The 25,914-nt window shown below is 42.3% G+C and overlaps 1 protein-coding gene across 1 annotated transcript; it reads left to right on the forward strand.

The window, feature by feature from the left end:
* Positions 1–6: 6 nt before the first annotated feature.
* MED1 (mediator complex subunit 1) lies at positions 7–21,708 on the forward strand. Its single transcript, XM_014519445.2, has 17 exons — positions 7–17; positions 2,672–2,778; positions 3,669–3,747; positions 4,271–4,325; positions 4,451–4,583; positions 5,360–5,388; positions 5,900–5,971; positions 7,414–7,488; positions 8,575–8,648; positions 9,056–9,145; positions 10,287–10,398; positions 11,424–11,548; positions 11,710–11,828; positions 13,630–13,831; positions 14,037–14,132; positions 14,255–14,360; positions 17,653–21,708. Exons 2-17 carry the CDS (start codon positions 2,692–2,694, stop codon positions 20,894–20,896), a joined length of 4,698 nt encoding a protein of 1,565 aa, XP_014374931.1. The 5' UTR covers positions 7–17; positions 2,672–2,691; the 3' UTR covers positions 20,897–21,708.
* Positions 21,709–25,914: the final 4,206 nt, after the last annotated feature.

The raw sequence follows: 25,914 nt of genomic DNA on the forward strand, positions 1-25,914 counted from the left end.
TCAGGGGGGCGCTGAGGGTGAGTGCCTGGGGCCAGAGCGAGGCTGCACCCCCAGCCCCTTGCTCAGAACGAGGCTGCCCGCGGGGGCAGGGGCGCGGGCGCTGCCGGGGCGGGAGCAGGGAGATGCTCATCTCCAGGGCAGGCGGCAGCCCACACATCCTCTTCCCTGGAAAGCCAGCAGTCCCTACCCTCAAGTCCCCAGGGGGAAGAAGGACCATCTCCCCCCTCCCAGTACGTTTCAGGGCAGCATCCATCTGTCCTCAGGAGCATGTCAGGGACCCGTAGCGCACGGGTTGGTGCCCTGTCTGAAGCCACGGCTGAGCTGCCCAGGAGGTGACCGGAAGACAGGGTTGTGCTCTTTTACCTGCAGCCAGAATCGGGCACTGCCGCCCGTGCTAGTTCAAACCCCTTGGTAGGGAGCACTTGCTGGTAGGTAAAGGGCTTCTGGCATGTGCTGCTGCACCCGGATGGGAGAGGAGCGTATGTGCCAAGGACAGGATGTTTCACCTGGGGCTGAGCAGCCTCGTGGTTTACAGAATATGAAGGTGCCGAAAACTGTTGGTGCAGGTGACCGTGTGGTGCGTAAGTCAGAATAGCTGCCTTGGGTTGAGATGGACCTTCATGTTGTGTGACTTGCAGCCTTATTGGCTGCACCTCTGTGAAAGGTGATGACAGCTGCCGTTTGCCCCAACTTAGGCAAGTTGAGCAGATCCGTTTAGTTGCTATCATGATGTCAGCACAGCTTTTAGTAGGGCAGAGTTTGGGAACCTGTTCTGTGCAGTAAGGGAAATGGTTTCTAGAGCTTAGAGTTCTTCCCTATATATAATTTGCCCCTGTATACATCAAATGGGCATGGATTCATTCTGAGGGTTTCAGTTCTGCTGTGTTAATTTGTTAAAAAAATTTTTTTTTAATGTGTATCAGAAACAATCCACAGACATATTAAACACACAAATATAAGGCATGTCTAAATCCACCTCTTCTGCAAAACTAATAATCATCATGCTTTCAGTATAAATTAAAAAGAAGAACTAAAATTAATAGCTAGTCTGACCGACAGGTTACTTGTCTTTTCTTTTTTTTGGTGACATCTGGTGCCAGCTGCTAAGCAGGGATAGTTGACTTCCTCAGTTTCTGAAGGAAATAAAAGACTATACTCTGGCTGAAATTCTGCTTCTGTTTATGTCAAATGCAGAACTTCTACTGCATCCCAGTGGACCCAGGATGTCATCCATTATCTGGAAATTTGTACCAGCCATTTTAAAGAACTGTTTTCTGCATGTGGACCTGCAGATGCATTCAATATTAAGTTTACGGCATAATACAATTCCCAAACTGAGTTTTGAAATGCCCCTAACATATTTACACAAATAGGAACTTGTGCCATTAAAGTTTTAATCCTAGGTTTACCTTGAACTGGACACCTCAGTTGAAGTTGCCAAAACAAACGGGGATGACTTTGCTTAAACTCCAGGGTCTAGCTTTAGAGAAGCCTGCTCCATATCTAGTGAAAGGGACACCACTTAAAACTATTTTTAGACAAGTGTTATCCCCAATTTTTACAAATATCACAGAAGATACTCATAACTAGAGAGTAAGGAAAACTATTTTCTCTGTTGTTTCAGCTTGTTTACTTCATGCATTTGATAATACCCTTTGTATAGTCAATGACAGTGTTTCCACTGCATCATCAGTTTCTCTGTAGTTTATAAGCTTCTTTTCCATTGCAGTACTGAAGACCAAAGCACTTTTAACACACAGTAAAAAGGCACTGTAACCCCCCACCAAATAACAGAGAAATTGAGATGCATAAAACTTGTTTCTTAAGTTTTAAAGTTGATGGAATACCATGAAACCCTGTTTGCTGGGAAGTGAAACTGAAGTTGCCAGTTGTTTCATTGTGTTGCAGTATGCAGATTGCTATCCAGATTCAAGGATACCTCTGTATCCTGCAGGCACCCACCCACAGAAGATGCCAACCCATGGGTCTTTAGTATGAGTAAGATCAGAACTCCTTTAAGTCATAGAAGTCCCAGCTCTCTGCAGCACTGGTAGTTGTTGGCCTGTGTTGCATTCCAGCTGTCACTGCCTCAGTCAGGTCCTTCATTGTAAGTGGGTTCCAGCTGGAGTTTTTATAGGCTGGTGATTCACCCTTCACTGCGTGTTATGAAGGTATTCTTAAAAACAATTTAGAGCAAAAAATGTGAGTATAATGGCTCTCAGATTTGGGTCCACAGCTTCTTTTCAGGTGGTCAGTCCACAAATGAAAAAGTTTGAAACATAGTTAGAGTGTGATTAGGGTTTTGGGAGTAAGGAGGAGTCTGTGGAAGTATTTTTGCCTTATAAAGTTCTCAGCAGAACTCAGAGTTGAAAAAAAACCTGCATATGCATGTTCAGTGCTATGAAAACCAGGAGATTTAACCCCTCCTCTTCAAAGATCTGTTGCTACTTCAGGTCTTTCCCATGAGCCTTCAGCAGGTCTTAAAAGTGTGTGTGTATAATCAGTAAAAAGATTTTTCAAAGTTGTGGTTTACCCTAACATTGAGATGGAATGGCGGATCTTTTAGATGAAGGTCATGGGGGTTTGTGTCTGTAAAAGTTTTGTGTTGTTTGAATTAACATTAAATTGCAGCAGGTCCTGAATGAGATGTCTTCTATAATTTGTCCTATAGAAGCAGAGAAGCTGAACAAGATGAGTTCGCTCTTGGAAAGACTTCATGCAAAGTTTAACCAGAACAGACCTTGGACTGAAACTGTGAAGCTTGTCCGTCAAGTCATGGTGAGAGTTTTCGAGAGATTGGTGATATTACATAGTCTTTTTATGATTCATACTTTGTTGGCACCTGGCAGCCAGTTATCTGAATGTACTTTACGAAGTATTAAACCTCAGGAGGAAGGATCATATTAGTAGTGCTCACAGGCCCCAAACAAGATTAGGGCCCCTGTTTTGCTTGAGGAGAGAGAATTCCCACTTCACAAAGCTTGTAATCTAAATAGGTAAGATGGCAAAGGGGAAGCAGAGACACAAAAAGGTAAACTATATTTATAGCACAAAGGGACAAAATGGAACATAGGTAGTCGCATATAGAGTCTCACTTATAACCCCTGGAATACAGTCACTACTGAGAATTGAGGACCCTTAGGCAGATGGCTATTAACATGGTTGTGCAGCACAGTCTCTATTAGTCTCTATTTCTGATAAGAGTACAGCTGGTTTTGTGAAATAAAAATAAGACTATTACAAATGTTAGGCATGTTGTTCCTTTCTCAATTGTATTTGTAATTCAATGCCACAGCTCAGTTGGCGTGTTCATCGAAATGGTGGTTCTGGGACGGAAAAAGTTACCTAGAGTCTTCATGCATTACAAAACAATGCATGCTTTGCTGAATCTCTCTTTCTCCTGGTAAATTCTCAGTTTTTGCAGTCCATTCTTCCAGGTCACTCAGCAGTTTAAGTGGGGGGGAAAAGGGCATTTCTTGAAACCTCTGTAAGTAGTCTAGATATGCTACTCTCCTTTTAGGAATCTAATTGGAAAAGTAATTTTGGGAGAGGATTTAATTAACTTTAAATTGTCTGAATAAACAACATTTGGCCCTGAATAATAGTTATGATGACTCCATCTCACTGAACATTGCATACAAATAGTTGTTTTCCCTCTTCTGATTCAGGAAAAACGTGTTGTGATGAACTCCGGAGGGCATCAACATCTGGTGAGCTGTTTGGAGACTTTGCAGAAGGCATTGAAAGGTTGGCAAATTCCTTGAAAATATAACTATACAGATATACTCGCATGTGTTTTTTTGCATGTTTCACAACAGAACATGGTTGAATTAAAACAAAACCTTATCAAACTCGTTTCATTTTGTGTTTGGGGGGTATGTGTGGATTTACTTATCACACACGTTTACTTCTTCCGTCAGTCACAGTGCTGCATTGTGAGTATCGACATTATACTTAAGGTAAATATTTTATTTTAGACTATTGTGCATGGTTCCAACCCAAACTGACTTGTCTGGAAACACAGAAGAAAATTTGTTTCCTCTTTATACTTGTGATTCTGGGCAATAATTATTTTTTTTGTCTTAAATTGTTTTGCCTATATTTTGAATGTTGATCATTCATGTATATGCACACACACAGATGTCATGTTGCAGGCAGATAATAATGTCTTGTGTAGGAGTGGGTGGCTAGTTGAGACTGACTTAATGCCAGAGAAGTACACTGGGGGAATATAAACTCAGATTAAACTTGCCTTTCTGTCTTGTTCTAGTATCATCCCTTCCCGCCATGACAGATCGCTTGGAATCTATAGCTAGACAGAATGGGTAAGTCGTCTTTCGTGGCCAAGGCATTTCCTGTGTATCTGTACAGGATCATCGTAATCTCACTGCTGTTTTGATTGTTTTTTGTGTGCATCTCATTGCAATTTTTGTTTTGTTTTGTATGTAAGCCTTGGATCTCACCTTAGTGCAAATGGCACTGAATGTTACATCACTTCAGACATGTTCTATGTGGAAGTCCACTTAGATTCTACAGGGCTGCTGTGTGATGTCAAGGTGGCTCACCATGGAGAAAATCCTGTGGTATGTATTACCAATAAAAAGAAGATGGGTAATGTCAAAGACACAGTCTGTCAATTTGTCTCCCCTCAGTACAAACTCAGGGAATTGATTGTGTGGAATATGTTTCTCTCGTCCAAACAAAAAAAAATCCCCAAAAAACCTATTCTCACTTTTCCAGTAAGAGGTGAAACCCTTCATGGAGTAATTCCTTTTGATTCCTAATGGTGTTTATTTAAACTCTGTGCATCTGAATTGGGATCACTTAAATAATAGTCCATATTGTTCTTCAAATTCCAGTATAATCAATTGACAAAAAAAATGCTGTTTTTTGTTGTTCGTCTGTTTCCCTTCATGAGCTGGGAGGGTGTTTTCATTATAAATCAGAGTTTTGTGAATAGAAGATATATAAACATGGAAGCCTAGAGTTAGGTATGTTAAAAAGTTGACATGATTTTTTCCCCCTAGACTGCTGGCACCTGTATATTTTGTCTGAACTTCTGAAAAGCAAGATACGTTTATTAGATGTGTATATATGGATATAGATGTTCAACATAAAGTCCCCAGGTTTGAAAACTGTAGTTTAAGTTAATCCTGTAGTAGTATCTTGAATTTGTGTTGGAAGTGGTTGACAGACAGGGCATTGGAAGCATACAGGTGCAGAGCAGGGAGTGTTTAAATTGCTTCTCAGCAAAAGATGATTCTCAATAATCTCATTCTGTCCTTGTATTTTTTACTCATGAAAAGATTTAAAGCAGATTAATTTGGAATGAATGTATTTTTCTTGTTTTTTGTTTCAGAGCTGTCCAGAGCTGGTGCAACATCTGAGGTGAGCAAAAAGGTTGTTCATTGCGTTCCTAGGATACTGATCAACAGCATTGTTTTGTGCCCTACACATTGTGGCATTCAGTAACTGTTTCCCTCCCACCTCCCCCACACACAAACATGCTACCACCCCAAAGTCTATGTACTTTACAAGGGGTTTTCTGGCTATATTTAGCTCTGTGATTTCTGAGTCAGATCATCATGCCTGCTTGTTGTGTGATGCCACAAAATTGCCTTTGACCATTGTTCTTTGCAGAAAGATTTTAGGATAAGTTTAAAGGACCTTTTTTTCTCAGTTACTTGGAACAGAATATCACTAAGCAAAAAAATGATAGTGTACTGCAAAAATTTAAGAAACACATTTTTCTCAAATTCCGGATAACTCAAGTATATTCCTAACTGATTTAAGAACTGTTTATAAAGGCAATAATTCCTAAAAAAATGAATAAATAAATAAAGAATAAATCCTAATCTATTATAAATTACTTTAAAATTACCATTTTTTTCCCTTCTAGAGAGAAAAACTTTGATAAATTCTCTAAGCATCTGAAGGGACTTGTGAACCTGTATAAATTGCCAGGAGACAAGTAAGAATATAGCATTTACTGTATTTAGTATTTTTGATATGTGTGTGCAACAGTTCTGCAAGTCCTTAATCACATGCTGTTGGCCTCAGTGGGAACATTTGTGTGTTTAAATGCATGCATAGATTTGGAATAAAGGAGCCTAAATTACAAATCTATAACACATTGTAATGTCATCTTTTTGGCAGTCCTTCTATTGTTTTGCACTAAGAGATTTGCAAACTGTTTTTTATTGTGTTTGCCATCTGTCTCCATGCATGCAGGAATACAGCATCTAAAGGATACTATAAAAATAACTATATCAACAAATATCTTTACTAAGACCCCAATTCTGTTCTAATTTATGTATGTGAGGAGTGCCACTGTGTACTAGTATGTACATATCTGCAGAATTAAGGTCCACATTTTTACTGAAGGAATCTTTGTAATCTCATTCTGCATGCATGCTGTGAATTTCCATTCACTTAATTTCTGGTTAAACAATGAAGCTAAATTAATCAGTTTCACATTATTTTCTGTTCTGTTTTCTCTCTGGTTCTCACTGCTAACAAGAGTGTTTAATTTGGGGGAGGCTGCAGGGGGAATATATTTTGCTTATTTGCTCTTAAATGAAAAAAAAAATTCATGATGGGCAAAATTAAAAAAAAGCAAGCTCTAGCTCACACTCCTAAATCCAAATAAATGGCTTGGTTTTAAATGTGCCAACTCTGGCACAGCTTTTGTTGACCTCAGAGAGAATAGGAAGTGCTCAGCATCTTTCAAAAGATAACTTAGAACCTTGCTGGTATAGTCATTAGAGAGTATTGTGCCATTTTACATATAAGTCTATGCTCTCTTGATCTCAGAGCATTGCTGCCTAGCAAGGTTGCATCTTCCAGATGAACACATCAGATGAATTTATGATGAATTACTACTAAGCATAAACACTTTTTTAAATTTCTTCCACTGCTGTGTGATTTTTTTTTTTATTTAAGAAGTGAAGATATGTACTCAAGTTCCTTTTTCTTTTTTTCTCAAATCATGCAGTACACAGAAGACAAATCAAGTATATATACTGACACCTATTTGCTTGATACCCCTTACCTGAAAACAACCACAACAATCAAACCTCCTAATATTTGAGACATCGTGTCATTCAGTTTTCATACGTCTTTACCACAATTGCAATGTAACAGTAACCTGAAAGAAGAATTGTATATTTTCAGTTGCTTTAATCACAGTACTGGGACAATTCAGGTTTTACTTCTAACAATGGATTTAATCTGTAAATCTGAGTAACTTTGAATTCTGTGTTATCTTTAAATGTTAAGGATGGGCTTTGTTAGAAAATACTAAAATTAGTCAGCTAGGAGTTCCCCTTGTTTGCCTGCAGATCAAGTTGTGTGTCTGGATGTACTTGTGTAGTTTCCTGAACTCTCATTTCTTTTTTCTCATTTTTTCCCCAGCAAGCTTAAAACTAAAATGTACTTGGCTCTACAGTCTTTGGAGCTGGATCTCATTAAGATGGCATCAATGTATTGGTAAGAACCTCTAAAATATGGATTTTTCTTCATTATTCTATAGGTTTCATTCTCAGGTTCAGTCTCCATTATTGTTACTAGTCATTCATGAGCTGTATGTTGAGGAAAAAATCTTTTGTATGGATTTGTGATATGGCAGTCAATGCCTGTTTATTCTGAGTTCCTGCTAAAGCTGACACCAAGATTAAAACAATTCAGTACAACAGGAAGTTGAAAAAGAATGCTCTCAATATTCATTGTTAAATTTAACTAATGACAATGTTTAACTACAGAATAAGCAGTTAAAATAGAAAGTGGAGCAGCGCAGAAGTTGAGAATACAGATAGAAAAGGGGAGCATGGGGAGAAGTTGACTAAAGCAATCTCTGACACAGCAACTTTGGCAGACATTGTTACTGGGGTGGACATTGATTTTCCCCTTCACTAATCCAGGGGTTGTCAACCGGGGGTGTGCATACCCCTGGGAGTGCTTGGGCCAGTTCTAGGGGGTGTGTGCATGCAGGCGGGGACAGAACGCTGCCGCCTCCCACGAGAAGGGCCAGGGTGGGGTGAGGGCAGCAGCGCCCCTCTGTGGGGCAGGGAAGCTCGCACGCAGTGGCCACTGTCACCACACACCAGCCCAATGAGCTTCCCTGCTCCACCCCTGCTCCTGGGAGGCAGCAGTGCTCTGTCCCCACCTGCCCGCGCACTGTCCCTGCCTTTGTGCTCTGTGTCCAGCCACGCATGCACCCCTCTCCACCCCACCTCGGTGTCTGGCCACCAAGGGGTACTTAGACTAAAAAAAGGTTGAAAATGCCTGCACTAATCCATTGCAGAGGGGTTGTCAACAAAAGAGATTGGGAATCACTAGCAGTTCTTGATGCATTCAGTGGACTAAACACCCGCTATGCTAAGAAGTGAATTAATTCTCCTTTTTGCCAGTGCTTTTAGATATTTTCCAACTATAGTGCGAAGTAAAAGGAATTCTCTTTTGCTTGACTTTGAATTGTGTGCTAGTGTCTCCTTTAAGGTTTTAGATTTCAGCTGTGTTCTGGCATCTTATAAACCCATGATTCTCTTTCTCTCTTCCCCCCCCCTCCTTTTTAAGGCAAGCTACCAACGCAAGTCCCTTTGACAAGATTTTGCATGGCAGTGTTGGGTATCTCACCCCACGAAGTGGAGGTATTTCTCTTCCTTCTGTTTAGCAATACAAAAGGATTTGATAGATAGTTTTTATTTGTCTATAAACTAGCTTTTATTCAAGTGTATGGATCCATCATAGGAGTCTCTGCTGCCATCCATAGACAAGCACTAATAATGGATAAGAGTTGTTACAGTGGAAGTGGCAGCAGTTGATATATTTGTAAGAATCTCATTGTCAGCTTTTTTGCCAAGTATTTGTCATCACACTGGCTTTACAATACACAGTTTCTCTCTACTGGCATTGATGTTTTCTGGATGGAGTCACAGTGTCATACTTTGCTAGATTTATAGTACTGAGAGATGACTTTGGTATGATTGCTGGTGACTATGAATATCAGACTCACTGGAGCCACCAGCCCACTCATTGACATGCCCATTTTCCACAGGTCATCTTATGAACCTCAAGTATTACATTTCCCCATATGATCTGTTTGAAGATGGTACCGGGGCCCCCATTGCTCTACATGATAACAACGGTAGGTCTTAAAGGCTGCTTTTGGCTGCTGATTGATTATCGTATGTTAGACACAAGTGAGATTTTTTTCAGATTTATTCAAAGTTTTTTGTTTACATTTTTCTATGAAGTAGGTGGCAAAAATATGTTAGAAGGAGGCAGCTTTCTTATTGATTAAGCAACTAATTATCTATTTTATAGAATTTCCATTTTTTGAGAAGAGTGTATATTCTGAAGGTAACCATGTTTATTCTTCTGTGTAAGCATAGAACAAAAATGGCCTTAAGTGAAGTGTTTCCTTTACATAGGAGAATTATGCACTGGATCTTTAGCTGTGTGATTTGGCAAAGGTGTCTTTGCTGGTTCCAAAAACAAACTGATCTCTTCCCATGTAGCATAACAGGAGAGAATGAGTATGCCAGGAATGTTCCAAGGGCAGGACAGATGTGGTGAAGTAGACCTTCAGCATCTTTGATCATCCACTGTCAAAGTCCATGGTCTTTTATGGACCTTACAGCAGTGACAAAAGTTAGAGTAGGCCCTCTGCTACTCTAGGTCTTGTGCTGGGGTTAGCTAGGCAGGGATCAGGGAATTACAGCTATGCACTTGTCACTTTTCAAAATGAGAAAATCAAGTGGCTGAGGACTTCAGTAAGTGCACAAGTAAAACCTGGCTCACTCCTCCCTTTTCCTGAATATAATTGCTCTTTGAGGCTGAAATTTACTCCTGGGAAGATGATCAGAATGAAGCCAATGCATCACTTAAACCCTCAAAATAGGTCTGCTGGTTCTTTGTGCAAGGATGTATTTCATCTTGGATGTCCAACTGTAGGTTTATTTCTGCCCCTGTCTTGACAATAAAACAAGGGTTTGATAGCATCTAGAGAAGGTGAAGTGATTTCAGAGAAATGATACACTGGGAATCAGCCAAAAAATGATAAATGATTGTGCATACAGAAACATAATCCATGCTTGCAAATCCATATAAAACTGACAAGTAATAGACCCACACCCAGAATATTAGAATAGAAGTAGCACTTTTAAATTAGATTAGACTGTAAGATGCTACATGCACAAATATCATTTACATGGAAGTAGTATTTAACTCATAACACTCATTACTGTTTGATACATTCTCTTTTTTTTCTTCCCTCCTTTTTCTAGTTCCTCGGTCTTTAGGCTTGAATGTATCAGTAACAATTGAAGGAACCTTAGCGATGTACAAACTCCCCATTGCACCATTAATTATGGGGTCCCATCCTGTTGACAACAAAGGGTAAGGAAAGGAGACATTGCCAGACCTTTAATAGTGGCCTTCTACAAAATCTAACTGTGTCAATATTTGGGCCCTCTTTCAGTCACTGGTATGACTGTGATGTGTGCATGGTGATGACTGCATGGTGTCTTATCATTACTAATATGATTTTGATGTTGCCCCTAGTCTAAGAAATAACCTGCAGTGGAGGCACGATTAAAACATGTTTTTAAGGTGCTAAGTTAATGTCTTAATTTTTCAAAAGGCATAAACAAATTACCTGTTTTGGGATAAAGAATAAAATTTGCACCTGAAATTCAAAATATTTGCTCACTCCAAAAATATTTTTTTCTGAATGTATTGTAATACTGTCCTGACTTGCACAGCCATCCAACCTGCCTGTAAGTCAGGACCTGTGGTAGTCAGGGTAGATACATGCCTACTAATTCTAGGTACAGGCAGTCCTCAGGCTTGCGACACAATTGGTTCCTGAAAACCACATCTTAAGTTGAAACGTTGTAACTTGGAACCAATTTTCTCATAAGAAACAATGTTATAAATGGAGGCTTGGTTCCTGAATCAAGGCCCAATATCCCATTTGCACCAAAAGTACCCCAGAATTTTGTACTCGATCAGTTATAGATGAGTAATATAGCTACATTAATGTATTTATATTGTAAATAGCAATCATATTGATTTGGAAGGACTTCTTTGAGGTGACTTTGGACATTTTGAAGGGCTTTTGGTTGGACTTTTTGAAGGGCTCTTGGCTAGTCTTCTCAGGAGTCTTAGCTGCAGGTTTTTCTGGAGTCTTGTCTGCTTTCTTTAAAAAAGTGTCCAAGGAAGTTTGGACAGATGTTCTCCAGGGAGATGAGCGACGCAGCGAACTTGTTCGCTAGCGTGGCATCACATCAGATCAAGCATTGTAAGTTGAAACTGACGTCGTAAAGTTGAAATGGTGTCAATTTATAAACATCGTAAGTGCGAAACGTTGTAAGTCAAGGACTGCCTGTACAATAAAATGTTACAAAAATTCACTATTTTAGGACTCCATCCTTTTCATCAGTCACCAGTGCCAACAGTGTTGATTTGCCAGCATGCTTCTTCTTGAAGTTCCCACGACCTATTCCAGTATCCCGAGCTTTCATTCAGAAACTTCAGAGCTGCACAGGTAAGCTACTACTTTGTTATATAATTGCCACACTTTTAAACATATTTTGTGCATACTGTTGACAATTGGATTATTCTCCTAACTATTAGGTCTTTTCTTTCATCGAATACTGGTCTCTTTAGCTGTATGATTTGTTTGTTATATTGTATTTGTGTCCTCAGGAATTCCATTGTTTGACACCCCACCAGCATTTGTCCCCCTGTATGAGCTGATTACACAATTTGAGTTATCCAAGGAGACAGATTCTGTACCTTTAAACCACAACATGCGCTTCTATGCAGTAAGTATGTCATGATGGTTGGAGAAACTTGAAGAAAACTAGAAATGCTGGGTGTGGAAACTATCAAGGACAGTTGTGTCTGTGTAGTTGTTGGTTAGGGCATGACTTTTTTATCAGCATAATATTACTGATATACTCCTACTGTATATAGAGTCATACCATATAGTTAAAGTGGCACAATTTTTGTGTGCAGGCAAGGTTTAAGTTATTCTAGCACTGAATGCTAAAAGCCCCACCAAAACACACTACCATAGTAGCTAAACTAGAAAGTTGTTCTGCTTTGAATGTGGACTTGTCTTCAAGTGGACTGCCACAATAGTGTTTGTTTGCAACTTTGGAATGCTTTATTCCATATGGTATCTCAAAAAGGTTGTGCGCTGCTGTGTCGTACTTTTAGTAAAAATACCCACCAGGCATGTGGTCTGTATCCGTTGGGTTTTCTTGTTCAATGCTTCCATTTGGCAAAGAATCATATTAAAAAAAAAAATCTTTGGAGTGTATAAGCTAAATTGACCAGAGAATAGCAGCTGTTTGGTTTGATAACATTTCATAAAGTAACTCTTCAGGTTTGTACACATGCTCTTGGAACTGGTTCTTCCAAGGATAGGTTAGCCTTTTTAATTGTAGTTCTAGCTACTCAGTCCTCTCAAAGGTAGCCAAAATTATATAGTGTTCCATATATTGGCTTTATATTAAATCACTAGATCTCAATGTGTGACTGTTCTGGCTAAAGACCTAGTAGCTAATTTATGGAGGTAAAAGATTGGCAACTGTGTTGAAAGATGTAGTTTGCATCGAGCTTGCCAATATTGTCTCAAAATGGCCAGCTAAGGCTGCCTGCAGATGTTGGGGTGGGGGGGGAATAGCACTTCACTTTAAACTTGGAGTGCTTCCATGCCAAGCCCAGCACATGTCCAGAAGAGGCAGCTCATTAGTTTCACATGCCTTTCCCAACATCTGTAGAGATCGGGTGCTTTAGTGGAGCCTTTAATAGCACCAAAAAGCTCTTCTGCAGTGCCCGATCTATACAGATGCTGCAGAGCCCAGTTGAAGTAACACGCTGCTGCTTCCAGTAGAGCGTTTTGGGTTTTTCCCCCCATATCTGTCAGCACTCTAAATGTTCAATATTAATGTGGAATTATTTGAGTTTTGAAGGCACGTGAGAGTCTTACTGCTGTTCAAATTAACTTTGTGCATTTACTGCAGAATGAGGGAGGAGTGACTTTCTAGTTGTAAAACTGAAAAAAAACATGAAAATTCAAATGTCACTCCAGCCAGAAGAACAGAAGTCTAATAACAAGTGCCCCTGGGTTCTCTGCATGGCCCTTCCACTGTCTCAGTCATGTGACTTTTAGATATGCTACTTTATCACTTGGGGTGTAATCCTGGCTCCATAGAAATCAGTGATAACTCTCACTGATATCAGTGGGGCTGGGATTTCATTTTTTGTGCCTCTCTTTCCCCAACTGTGGAAAGGACACAATATTAACAACCTCATAAGAGGGTAGTAAAGTTACTATGTGCAGAAGTGCTTTGAGATCCTCCACCAGAAAACACTATAGAAGTGGAAAGTGATATAAAAAATGTCATGGCAGCACTCTCTTGTTCTGCTTGGTCAGGTTTGTAGTCAGTTTATAAAAAGGTCTTATTTTCAGAATGTATGTCCCCACCATTTATACTCTTTCCAACCAAAAAGGTAGCTTAGCATGGCACGCATTTTGGAGCTGCGCTTTCTTTGGCAGATGTCTATCACTACCTTGTATCCAGCACCAATTGGAGTAAAGCAGGGATTGTTTCTCAGGCTCTTCCAGGGCAGCAGCACTGCTATTTCCTGAACAAGGATGCTCCTCTACCAGATGGCAGAAGTCTACAAGGAACCCTCATTAGTAAAATTGCCTTCCAACATCCTGGCAGGGTCCCCCTCATCCTCAATTTGATCAGGCATCAAGTGGCCTACAACACACTGATTGGTAGTTGTGTCAAGCGAACCGTTTTAAAAGAAGGTAGGTGTCGCTTTGATTTTATTTAAGAGAAAATCTTGTGTTATTTTCTGTTGATTGTTAGTATCAACCTGGGGAGTGGGAATTAAGAAACCCAGATTGCTTTTCTTTAGTGTTTTCTTATTCCTTCTTATATGAGGTTATTCAAGTTTGTGCCTTTGTTTATCACTGTTGCTGCACTTATTTACCAGCCTCCCGTGTCTTTCAGATTCTCCTGGGATCCTGCAATTCGAAGTGTGTCCTCTTTCTGATTCCTGTTTCAGTGTATCCTTTCAGCATCCTGTGAATGATTCCCTTGTGTGTGGTAAGTCAGGTTCTATAAAAAGCATAAGCGTGTTTCTAGATAGATTTTAGAGGAAGACAGGACTTTTCCCGCAACAGTCAGAAGTTTAATTTCTCCCAAATGCCTTTTTCCTTGTCTTTCAGTGGTAATGGATGTGCAGGATTCCACACATGTGAACTGTAAACTATATAAAGGGCTCTCTGATGCTCTCATCTGTACAGATGACTTCATTGCCAAAGTTGTTCAAAGGTAAGCCATTCTTTTTTTATACTACTATTAGAAGTTAGAGTATCATTTACAGAACATCATCACAGGATGCTGGTTCTCCAGCTTTCATTCTTCAGAAAGATCAGATTGCCACCTCTTTTGGTTAAGCTATCGTCTCCACAATTACTTATAAAATACGATAAAAGGTTTGGCCAAAAGGAATGCTTAAATTGCTGAAAACTTGTAGCCTTCCAGTATTGAATAATAGAAGCTGCATCAAAAATCTAAACCAGGGATGCCAAACCTTTTTGCCTCCCTGGGCCAGATGGGCAGGTCTGGGTGCCAGTGCTGGGTCTGTCTGCAGGCTGGTTCTGGCTGGTGGGCCCGATCCAGCTCTGTAGCGCTTGAAAGTTTGGCAGTGGGGAGCAGTAGCAGTATTAATTTTGATAATCAGTGGTCTGTGGCATTGATTTTCAGCCTTCTCAAATCCACTTATAATAGTGTTAAAACCAGACTTGCATTCTGCATCATAAAACTTTGCAAATTACACTGAAATAGTTCCATTTTTGGGTGGTGTAATTCTAGGAGCAATTCATCCTTTTGTTTACAGATTTGGGTGGTGAGGAAAAGTGAGGCCAGAGTAGTATTAAGGCTGGAACTGAGTTTCTGCTATAACTGCTGCTACAACAGCAACTACAGACCTTAATAAGTACTAATATTCTGAACTCCTGTCTTAGTTGTATTCCATAGTTTCATAGTTGGTAGGGTCGGAAGGGCCCTGAGCAGATCATCAGTCTAACCCCCTGCCACGGCTGGAAAAAGTACTGGGGTCAAACGACCCCAGCAAGGTGTTCGTCTAACCTCCTCTTAAAGACCCCCAGGGTAGGAGCCAGCACCACTTTGCTTGGAAGTTGGTTCCACGTCCTAGCCGCCCTGACTGTGAAGTAGCGCCTCCTGATGTCTAGTCTGAATCTACCCTCTGCCAGCTTGTGACTGTTATTTCTAGTCACTCCTGGTAGTGCTCGGGGGAACAGGGACTCCCCCAGTGCCTGCTGGTCCCCTCTGACTAGTTTGTAACAGGCCACTAGATCCCCCCTCAGCCTTCTCTTGTGGAGGCTGAACAGGTTCAGGTCCCTTAGCCTCTCCTCGTAAGGGCCTGCCCTGCTGCCCCCTGATCATGCAGGTGGCCCTCCTCTGAACCCTCTCAATGCTGTCCACACCCCTCCTGAAGTGCGGCGCCCAGAACTGGACGCAGTACTCCAACTGCAGCCTGATCAGTGTCGCATAGAGGGGAAGGATCACCTCCTTGGACCTGCTTGAGATGCATCTGTGGATGCATGACAAGGTGTGGTTGGCCTTCCTGACCCCGTCCCCACACTGTCAGCCCACGTTCATTTTGGCATCAATAATGATTCCAAGATCCTTTTCTGCCTCTGCACTGACAAGAAGGGAGTTCCCCAGCCTGTAGGTCTGCTGCTGGTTCTTCCTTTCCAGGCGCAGCACCTTGCACTTGTCAGCATTGAAGCCTAGCCTGTTCTCATCTGCCCACTGCTGTAACCTGTCTAGGTCCAGTTGCAGCCTATTCCTCCCTTCTAGCGTGCCCACATCCCCCCACATCTTAGTGTCATCAGCAAATTTGAATAGGGTGCTTTTTACCCCCTCGTCCAGATCACTGATGAAGATGTTGAACAGCGCGGGTCCGAGGACCGAGCCCTGGGGGACCCCACTGCCCACATCCCTCCAGGTCGAAAATGACCTATCCACCATCACTCTCTGGGTGCGGCCCTCCAGCCAGTTAGCGACCCATTTGACAGTGTAGGTGTTGACACCACAGTCCCCTAGTTTAGAATGGGGTGAGAGACAGTGTCGAAGGCCTTCCTGAAGTCCAGAAAGGCTACGTCCACTGCTACCCCTGCGTCTAAGGATTTTGTGACCTGATCATAGAAGGCCACCAAGTTGGTCTGACAGGATCTGCCTTTAATGAACCCATGTTGGTTGCCCCTAAGCATAACCCCTTGTGGACATGCTGGCCCCTTGTGGACATGCCCCTCATGGACATTCATTTTCATGCTTCATACTGAAATTACTTTCAGAGTTTTCCACTGTTAGAGTTAAAAGGTCCTGATTCTGACACTTGAAATAACCCTGTAAACCTGCCATTCACACGTATGCTTTATCACAGGGGTATCAAATATATGGCACAGGGGTGCATGTTCCACAGATCCTGGGGCACCTGGAATAAGTGCACACTACACATGTTGCCTGCCCTGACTGGACTGCACCACCTGTAGTGTCTACTCCAGCCAGTCTGGGACCCACCCTACACACAGCACCTGTGAGTGCCACATGCAGTGCAGGTCCTGGGCTGGCTGGAACACGTGCCATTTGTGGTGTGGTTCCCAGAGTGGTCATCACATGTGGCACAGTTGCGCTGGGTCAGGTACCACATGCAGTGCAGCACCTGCTCTGGCTCATCTGGGATCTGTGTTGCATGCAGCATGGGTCCCAGATGACTGGAGTCAAGTGCTTGATCCAAACTACTAGGGAAGTGGGGAGGAGAGGGGGTCTGTGGATTTGATCCGGCCCATGGACTGGCTCTGCACCATTCAACTAGCCTGCAGAGCCCAGGTGAGTTTGACACCTCATTTTTATCAGAATTATTCAACTCCAGGCAATATTGGAGGCATTTAGAACCCTACAAGTTGTTATAATTCTCTGTACCTATGTAGAAAGTTTTCTTTGAGGATCTCCTGTGTTCTTTATAAATATTAATTAATGAATTATCTACCTTCACGGGTGCATAGTATTATTTAATTTTATGTCTGAGAGAGCTTGAGGCCCAGAAATGTTAAATTGAGTTTGCCATGGTTAGACAATTGTTGGTAGCAGAGTGAGGAGTAAAACCCCAGGTCACATTACTCACACTCTTGTGTTTGAACTACAAAAACATTCCTTTTTCTCAGTAGGCAGATGTTACTCAGTCACTAATATATTAAAGTTTAATACTTGTAATAAGAAATGAAGGGCACTGTATTAATCCAGGTAATACACAGAGGGACTGTTGTCTGCTGCCTGTAAATAGATACAGCCAAGCTTTAAGCCCCTAAATTCCAACAATTCTTAGCTCTCTTGCTGCCTTGTCCATTTGATGTTGGGCAAGTTTCTTTCCATTTGTATTAGTCTTGTCCCCCCACCACCCCATCCTGCAAAATGGGAAGAGTTCCTACCTTGCTGGGCTACTACAAGTCCTTTAAAGGTCTAAGAATGCCTTACATGAAAGCTGCTATAGAGAAGCAAAATGCATGCTAAACCCTTTGCATCTTGTGTCTTGCAGATGTATGTCCATTCCTGTGACCATGAGAGCTATTCGTAGGAAAGCAGAAACCATTCAGGCAGATACTCCCGCCCTGTCCCTCATTGCAGAGACAGTAGAAGATATGGTGAAGAAAAACCTTCCCCCAGCCAGCAGCCCCGGGTATGGCATGACCACAGGCAGCAACCCAATGAGTGGTACCACCACACCAACAAACACTTTTCCTGGGGGGCCCATCACTACCTTGTTTAATATGAGCATGAGCATGAAAGAGAGGCATGACTCAGTGGGCCATGGGGAGGACTTCAGCAAAGTGTCTCAGAACCCAATTCTCACTAGTTTGTTGCAGATCACAGGGAATGTGGGCTCTGCCATTGGCTCAAGTCCAACCCCTCCCCATCACACACCACCACCAGTATCCTCACCAGCAAGCAACACCAAGAACCACCCCATGCTCATGAACCTTCTTAAAGACAATCCCCCTCAGGATTTCTCCACTCTGTATGGGAGCAGCCCTCTCGAAAGGCAGAACTCGTCTTCTGGCTCCCCCAGAATGGAAATGGGCCCTGGGGGGAATAAGCAAAAGAAAAAAAAATCACGCATACCGGCAGACAAGCCCAAGCATCAGACTGAGGACGATTTTCAGAGAGAACTGTTTTCAATGGACGTTGATTCTCAGAACCCAATTTTTGATGTCAACATGACCGCAGATACACTGGATACCCCTCATATTACTCCAGCGCCCAGTCAGTGTAGCACTCCACCTACTACATACCCACAGTCTATACCTCACCCACAGCCCAGTATTCAGAGGATGGTTCGGCTTTCCAGTTCAGACAGCATTGGAGCTGATGTTACTGATATCCTTTCAGATATAGCAGAGGAGGCTTCCAAGCTACCCAGTACTAATGAGGACTGTCCGCCCATCGGTACTCCAGTAAGAGACTCTTCTAGTTCAGGACATTCACAAAGTGCCCTCTTTGACCCAGATGTGTTTCAGACAAATAATAGTGAGAACCCATACACTGATCCAGCAGACCTTATAGCAGATGCTGCCGTGAGCCCCAACAGTGATTCTTCAAATCATTTTTTCCCAGATGGAGTAGATTTCAATCCTGACTTACTGAACAGTCAGAGTCAAAGTGGTTTTGGGGAGGAGTACTTTGATGAGAGCAGCCAGAGTGGAGATGCTGATGATTTTAAGGGCTATGCACCCCAGCCTCTAAGTACTTTAGGAGTGCAAGTGTTGGGGGGTGATGGAGGAGAAAATAAATTTAAAGGAAGCAGTCAGGCAGACACAGTTGACTTTAGTATTATTGCATCTGCGAGCAAAGCACTGGGGTCCTCTGACATTATGGAGCATCACAGTGGAAGCCAGAGCCCTTTATTAAGCACAGGAGATTTGGGAAAGGAAAAGCCTCAGAAACGGGTAAAGGAAGGCAATGGTTCTGGGAGTAGCTTATCAGGGCCTGGGCTAGATGGTAAGCCAGGAAAACGCAGCCGGACCCCTTCTAGTGATGGTAAAAGTAAAGAAAAGCTTCCAAAACGGAAGAAGGCAGACACAGAAGGGAAGTCTCCATCTCACAGTACATCTAACAGGCCTTTCACTCCACCAGCAAGCACAGGTGGGTCAAAATCTCCTGGAAGTTCAGGCAGATCCCAGACTCCCCCTGGGGTAGCTACTCCTCCTATTCCAAAAATCACAATTCAGATCCCAAAAGGGACAGTGACTGTTGGCAAACCTTCTTCGCATGGACAGTATACAAGTAGTGGCTCAGTCTCCTCCTCGAGCAGCAAAAGCCATCATAGCCATTCCTCCTCTTCTTCCTCCTCCTCTTCTTCCACCTCAGGCAAAATAAAAAGCAGCAAATCTGAAGGGTCTTCTGGCTCAAAGATGAGCAGCAGCCTCTACTCAAGCCAGGGTGGCTCTGGTTCAGGACAGTCGAAAAGCTCAGCTCAGTCCGTGGGAAAGCCTGGATCCTCTCCCATCACCAAACATGGCCTCAGCAGCAGTTCTGGAGGTACTAAGATGAAACCTCAAGGAAAACCTTCGTCGCTTATGAACCCTTCAATGAGTAAACCAAACATTTCTCCTTCTCATTCTAGACCTTCAGGGGGTTCTGACAAGCTTGCCTCTCCAATGAAACCTGTTCCTGGTACTCCCCCATCATCGAAAGCAAAATCACCTATCAGTTCAGGTTCTGGAGGTTCGCATATGTCTGGGACGGGATCAAGCTCAAGTATGAAGTCTTCTTCAGGAATGGGTTCCTCTGGATCCATGTCCCAGAAACCACCACCTTCATCAAACTCTTCAACAGCATCTTCATCTTCCTTTTCATCGAGTGGCTCTTCCATGTCTTCATCTCAAAACCAGCATGGAAGCTCCAAAGGCAAATCTCCCAGCAGAAACAAGAAGCCATCTCTGACTGCAGTCATAGATAAACTTAAACATGGGGTTGTCACTAGTGGGCCTGGTGGTGAAGATCCAATGGATGGACAGATGGGGCCGAGTTCCAATTCCTCAAGCCATACTATGTCCTCCAAACACATGTCTGGAGGCGAGTTCCAGGGGAAGCGGGAGAAAAGTGACAAAGACAAATCTAAAGTCTCTGTTTCCGGAGGATCTGTTGACTCTTCCAAAAAGACTTCAGATTCCAAAAATGTTGGAAGCACTGGTGTGGCCAAGATTATCATCAGCAAACATGATGGTGGCTCCCCTAGCATTAAAGCCAAAGTAACCTTGCAGAAACCCGGGGAAGGTGGTGGGGATAGCTTGCGGCCTCAGATGGCCTCTTCCAAAAGCTATGGCTCCCCTTTGATCAGTGGGTCTACTCCAAAGCATGAACGTTGCTCACCCAGCCACAGTAAGTCACCAGCATATACTCCCCAAAACATAGACAGTGAGAGCGAGTCTGGCTCCTCCATAGCAGAGAAATCCTATCAGAACAGCCCCAGCTCTGATGATGGAATTAGGCCTCTGCCAGAATATAGCTCAGAAAAGCATAAGAAGCACAAAAAAGAGAAGAAGAAAGTGAAAGACAAAGATCGTGACAGAGAGAGGGATCGTGACAAGGACAGAGACAAGAAGAAGTCTCATAGCATTAAACCAGAAAGCTGGTCTAAATCACCTATTTCTTCTGACCAGTCTCTGTCCATGACAAGCAGTGGTATTCTGTCAGCTGATAGACCATCTCGGCCAAGCCCCGATTTCTTGATTGGGGAGGAAGATGATGACCTCATGGATGTTGCTCTAATTGGCAATTAATTTTTTTTTTAATTTAAAAGATGAGGTGTATACAGCACTGACTGGGTTCTAAAGATGGAAAACAAAGAACCATTCATTTCAGACCTACCACGCTTACCTTAAAAGACAATGTTATAAACAGCAAAAAGTATTGCTGAGGATATCAAAAACCTGAACAGAACACCTGTGACTGCTGATCTGTGATGGTGAATGGCATCTCAGATGGCAAACCACTTTCCTGACTGTGGCCTTGATCCTGCAGACATTTACACTTATGCTTAATTTTACATGTGTTAATAGTCCCCCATGAGAGTTAATGGGTACAAAATAAGCATGCATGTAAGTGCAAGAGCAGACCCTAAATTGGTGCAAACACAAAAACCTAGGTTATTCTGGGAGAATCATATTTCTACTGTCCCCCTTTTCCCCTTTCATCATAAGTTTTCTTTATTTTTAGGAAGTTTTAAGATAATTATTTTAAGGCATATTTTAATAATTGGGGCTTGGGTTTTTCTGTTATTGTGGGATGCTTTCAGGAAAAAAATGCTTTTTAAATTTTTATTTTTTTTTACTTCATCATTCAGTCTCTGATTCTTTGAGGTGCTGAGGTCCTTCATGTTCCTCTAGTATCAGCATCAGGGCAAAATCAGACACTGTGTTCTGATGAACAGTAAGATTTTATTCCGGGTTGAATTGATGAAGGATATTTGTCTATGTTGGATTTCCTTTTTGTTTTAGCTATTTATTTATGTCCATATTTGAATGCCTTGTGCTGCTCGCTTTCATGCAGTCTTTACGTTTTAATTGTATGATTTAGGGCTCAAAGGGACTTAGGAAAGTGGGAGTTTGATTAGAATCTGGGGACTTGAAACGCTCTGCACGTGTGCAGCCACTGTAGCTTTGGTGAAGTTGGTAAAATCTCAGACAACTTTGGAGCAAAATTAAATTGCAAACAAAATAGTGACCCTCTGGTTTCTATTATCTTAATCTGAGCACTGTTTGATTTACAGCAAATGAAATTCCGCAGAATCCCGCCAATACTTCATTTAGACAAACAGCCTTCACAGCAATGCGTTTAAGGCTGAATCCTGCAAACGCTTACAAATATGCTTCACTTACTCATTATAAAAGTCCCATTGAAGTCAATGGAATTATTCATGTGTAAGCATGTTTGCAGAATCTGGCCTTATTTTAAAATATCGTTTCTGTTGTAATGGTGCCAAGGGCATTTTTTTAAACTTTGTGCAGTAGGTTTTTCATCATCAGCAATGCTGTTAACACGCACAAGCATTCTCCCCCCACTTCTTGGGGGATTTTTAGTTCACCAGTATGCATGAGAATCACTAATGTGCTGGTGTTAGTACTTAATGCTGCTGAAAAGCAGACCAGAGTGGTCTGTTGTCTGTAAAACTTCACAGCAATATAAGCAGCAACTTCCCCAAGTGGTGGATTTTCCTCTTTCCCAAGACTTTAGAGCAAAGGGCAGGCAAGGTCTCCTAATCCTTTTCCCTAACAGGATAAGAATGAAGAATTTATTTTATGAATGAAAGCAGTTAAAATGATGTTCATGGGGAGGAGACATGGAAAAGCCTTCATGCACTCAAATACAGTATATAAAAAGTACTGTGCAATCTTCTCTCTTTAGGTCTCATTAGCAATCACACAGTCTGAAATTCTGGCCTCACTGAGTTTTGACATTGACTTCAGCGAGGGCAGGATTTCACCTGTGGACTGGAGAATACTCTGTTTGGACTGGCAGTATGAAAAAGACCTTATTTTGTAGGTTTCCTTCAAACTGCTGAAACTTCCAGTCTTGCATATAGTCCAACCCCATGTCAACTTTCAGGGCAAACAGCTTCTCTTTTCTGGGTTTGTCCAAAGCCAGTGGAGCGCATATTATTTTGGCAGAATGGCTTCTACTCAGCTAGTTAGTTAAACAAATGGCTTTTCCATTCTTCCTGTCCTCAACTTAATTTTGTGATATATGCTGAAATTGCTATTATATGGAAAGCAGAAGTTGTGAATTTCTCTTAATACTTTCTATAACTGGTGATCTCTCCCTTCTTGTATTTTCCAATCTTCATCCCTTGCTCCCAGTGGTCTGCATACCATAGTTTCCCTCTCACCAATGCTCCCATCTTCATTTACTGAGATGATAGAAAATAGTAAATAAAGTCTAAACCTGGAGCAAATGACATTATCTTATGCAGCATCAGAATCGTATGACTGAGGTGTCTGTGAAGAGGATGTAAGAAATACAACACCAGATGACTTTATCTTGAGACCCTGCTACAGCTGCTGCTTCTCGGAAAAATACCTGTTCAGACTCCAACAGGTTGTCATCTGTTTTAAATTTGTCCCTCTCATTGAAGTTACTTTGTTTTAAAAGAGCCTTTTGAATTGTTTTGGTTTGTGTGAAGGCTTTACAGAATCTGATAGCACTTTTACAAAATTGGTGCAGGATTTGGGATTTCAAAGGGTGCTTTATTGGATTCCCATGAAACAAGTGTTTCATGTAATGGTGTTTTAACAAAATATAGGAGAAGATTATTTTAAACAAAAACACTGTTCAGCTTCCCAAAGCATACAGGTTAAAATTATAAGGGTATTTTAACTGAAATGACTGAACGTATTTCCTCCCCTGCTTACCCAAGACCCAAGTTCAATGTTCTAAATTGTTCCTGTAAAAGGTGAGCATTGCTAACACCTAAAGAAATACAGGGAACAAAGTTGCATCCTCTTTAAGCCTCTGTTGACATCAAGTGCTGCAAGAGAAACTGAGTCCCAAACTGTGGTTATAGCAGGTAAACAAGGTTTTTTTTAATCCATTGTACTGCACTATAATTTTTTCCCTTTGATTCATCATTTATTTGACACTAAGTATGGGAGAAAGATAACTATTAAAAGTCAGGCAACAGATGCATGATGCTTCCATTGCACTGATTAGAGAAGAGGTACACGTGTCAATATTCCACAGACATTTTACATGTAAAATGCTTGGTCTCTCAAAAATGTTTTATTTTAAAAATATTTTTGCTTATTATCTACAATATTTTACATCTTTCAGTATTGGAAAGATATATGTATAAACAAAATAAAATAAGCCAAACCTTTTAATCTCAGGTTAAGAAATGTACATTGAGATTAAAAGAAAATGGTTCTTTCCTACATGGTCATTATGTAAATATGTGTCTTGAAGTTTGCTTTTTTGTGGGCAACTGTGTAAATATTTCCTGCTAATTTTTTCATTCTTTTTTGATGTAGAGTGTACTTTCAACTTTTTGGAAATATTGCAAAGAACATGTTTATTTACATGCAAATAAATTTCTTTGGTAAGAATGTTTGTGTCACCTGTATTATTTAAGAGGACATTCTGCCTCCCTACAGCTGTTTTAACAGAAATGTGTGAGTTGAGGTTGTGAGTTGAGTTCTCACATCATGGGACAGATGCTTTTGCCTCATTTAATGTTTGTGCTTTGCATATTGAGGGTACAGGAAAATTCTGGTTGTATAGCCACAGCAAAGTGTAGGGTTGTCCCCTAAATATCCTCCATGCAGAGGACATGCTAAGGCAGAAGACGGCAAGGCACTAAGTATTAGTACATTCTAATCTGTGATAGTACCCATTGGTAGCCTGATTTATGCCAGGCTGGCAGTGGACAAGAATCACTGGATGCTGCTACCTGTTTCTGGTTTTCCAAGCTATCTGCTGTATTGTATATCCTGAAATCACAGCAGCAGGTCTTGGCCAGTAATTTGCATTGCTTTTTCTTAGAATTGCATCCTTAAACTGATATCATAGCAGAATAAAGAAATCTTTCTTCCCTAGTGGTATGTAGCTTGTGAGGCTAGCCCTTTCTTAAGGGAGAACTGAAGACCTAATGGCATTTCCACCACTTAGAGGAACTTTGTTACGAGTTCTGGTAGAACACGTTGCAGCATGCTCTGTACATGCATGGAGGAAGGCACAGCTTCTGTTCAGGCTGGTTAAGAAATCACTGGAAAGGAACAAGGTAATCTTTTTTTCCAATTTCTTAGTTGGCTGAATAAAAGGTATCATCTCTGAACCAAGAGATCTAGAGTTTTGCATTTATTTTTTGTCAGACCGACACGGCTACCGATTACATCCCTGGAAAGGAACAGGCATTTGTGCAAGTCAAGTGGCAGCTAGTTAGGTTTAGGGAAGCAATGCTTCCCTTTCAAAAGTCACTGCATTTGAAAAGATCAAGTTTCTCTCTTCCATGGCACAAGGCTCTATTGCCTGCCTAGAGGCTTGTCAAGGACCACTGGATGATATAACTTACCAGTGCAAGCAGATAAAAGTGCTCGAAGTAGGTGCTAGTAGTGGCCCTGTCCTGTTCTGTAAAGAGAACCTTCTTTAGGCCTCCAGTCTCAACTGCTTTGTGGTCATAAGAATTTACGGTTTCACATCCCAGTCGTACAAGTTCAGTCCTGCAATCCTGTTACCACAAGATGTGCCCAGCTGAGTGGGTTGCAGAGACTCGTCTGTGCCTGTGTTTCTCCCGTTTGTAAAACGTGGCTCTCGGGGCACAAGGAGGGGGCTTCTGCCTCCAAGCCAGCGTGTCTCCCCGCCGCGGACAGCGTTCAACTGACTTCCCCCGCCGCCTCACCCGCCTCTGCGGCGGAGGAGCCCTGTCCTATTTAAATCCCCCTCCACGCTTGATTTTCCCGCGACGGTGACATTATGTCGACGTCACAACCAGCCGCCATCTGATTGGTGGCTGGCTCCTCCCGGAAACAGCAGGGAGCTGAGCCCGGGCAGCCCCGCGGGGCGGAACGTGTCAGCCCGGGGCGACTCCTTCCTCGCCCCCCCGCGGGCAGCGCCTCTCGCGCCGCTGGGGGGAGCTTCCCCACACCCCCCCTGCCCCAGGCAGCGACGCATGGGGGCCGTTGTCCCCGGGGCGCCGGGGTGAAGCCCGGGGCGGGACTGACAGACGGGAGCGACCGGGAAGCCGGGGGGGGAGCGGGTTGCAGTGTCCCCTCCCACTCCGAGGCAGCCCCCCGCCAGCCAGCGCAGG

The sequence above is a fragment of the Alligator sinensis genome, unplaced genomic scaffold (genome assembly GCF_000455745.1).
Source record: "Alligator sinensis unplaced genomic scaffold, ASM45574v1 scaffold886_1, whole genome shotgun sequence".
Lineage (NCBI taxonomy): Eukaryota > Metazoa > Chordata > Crocodylia > Alligatoridae > Alligator > Alligator sinensis.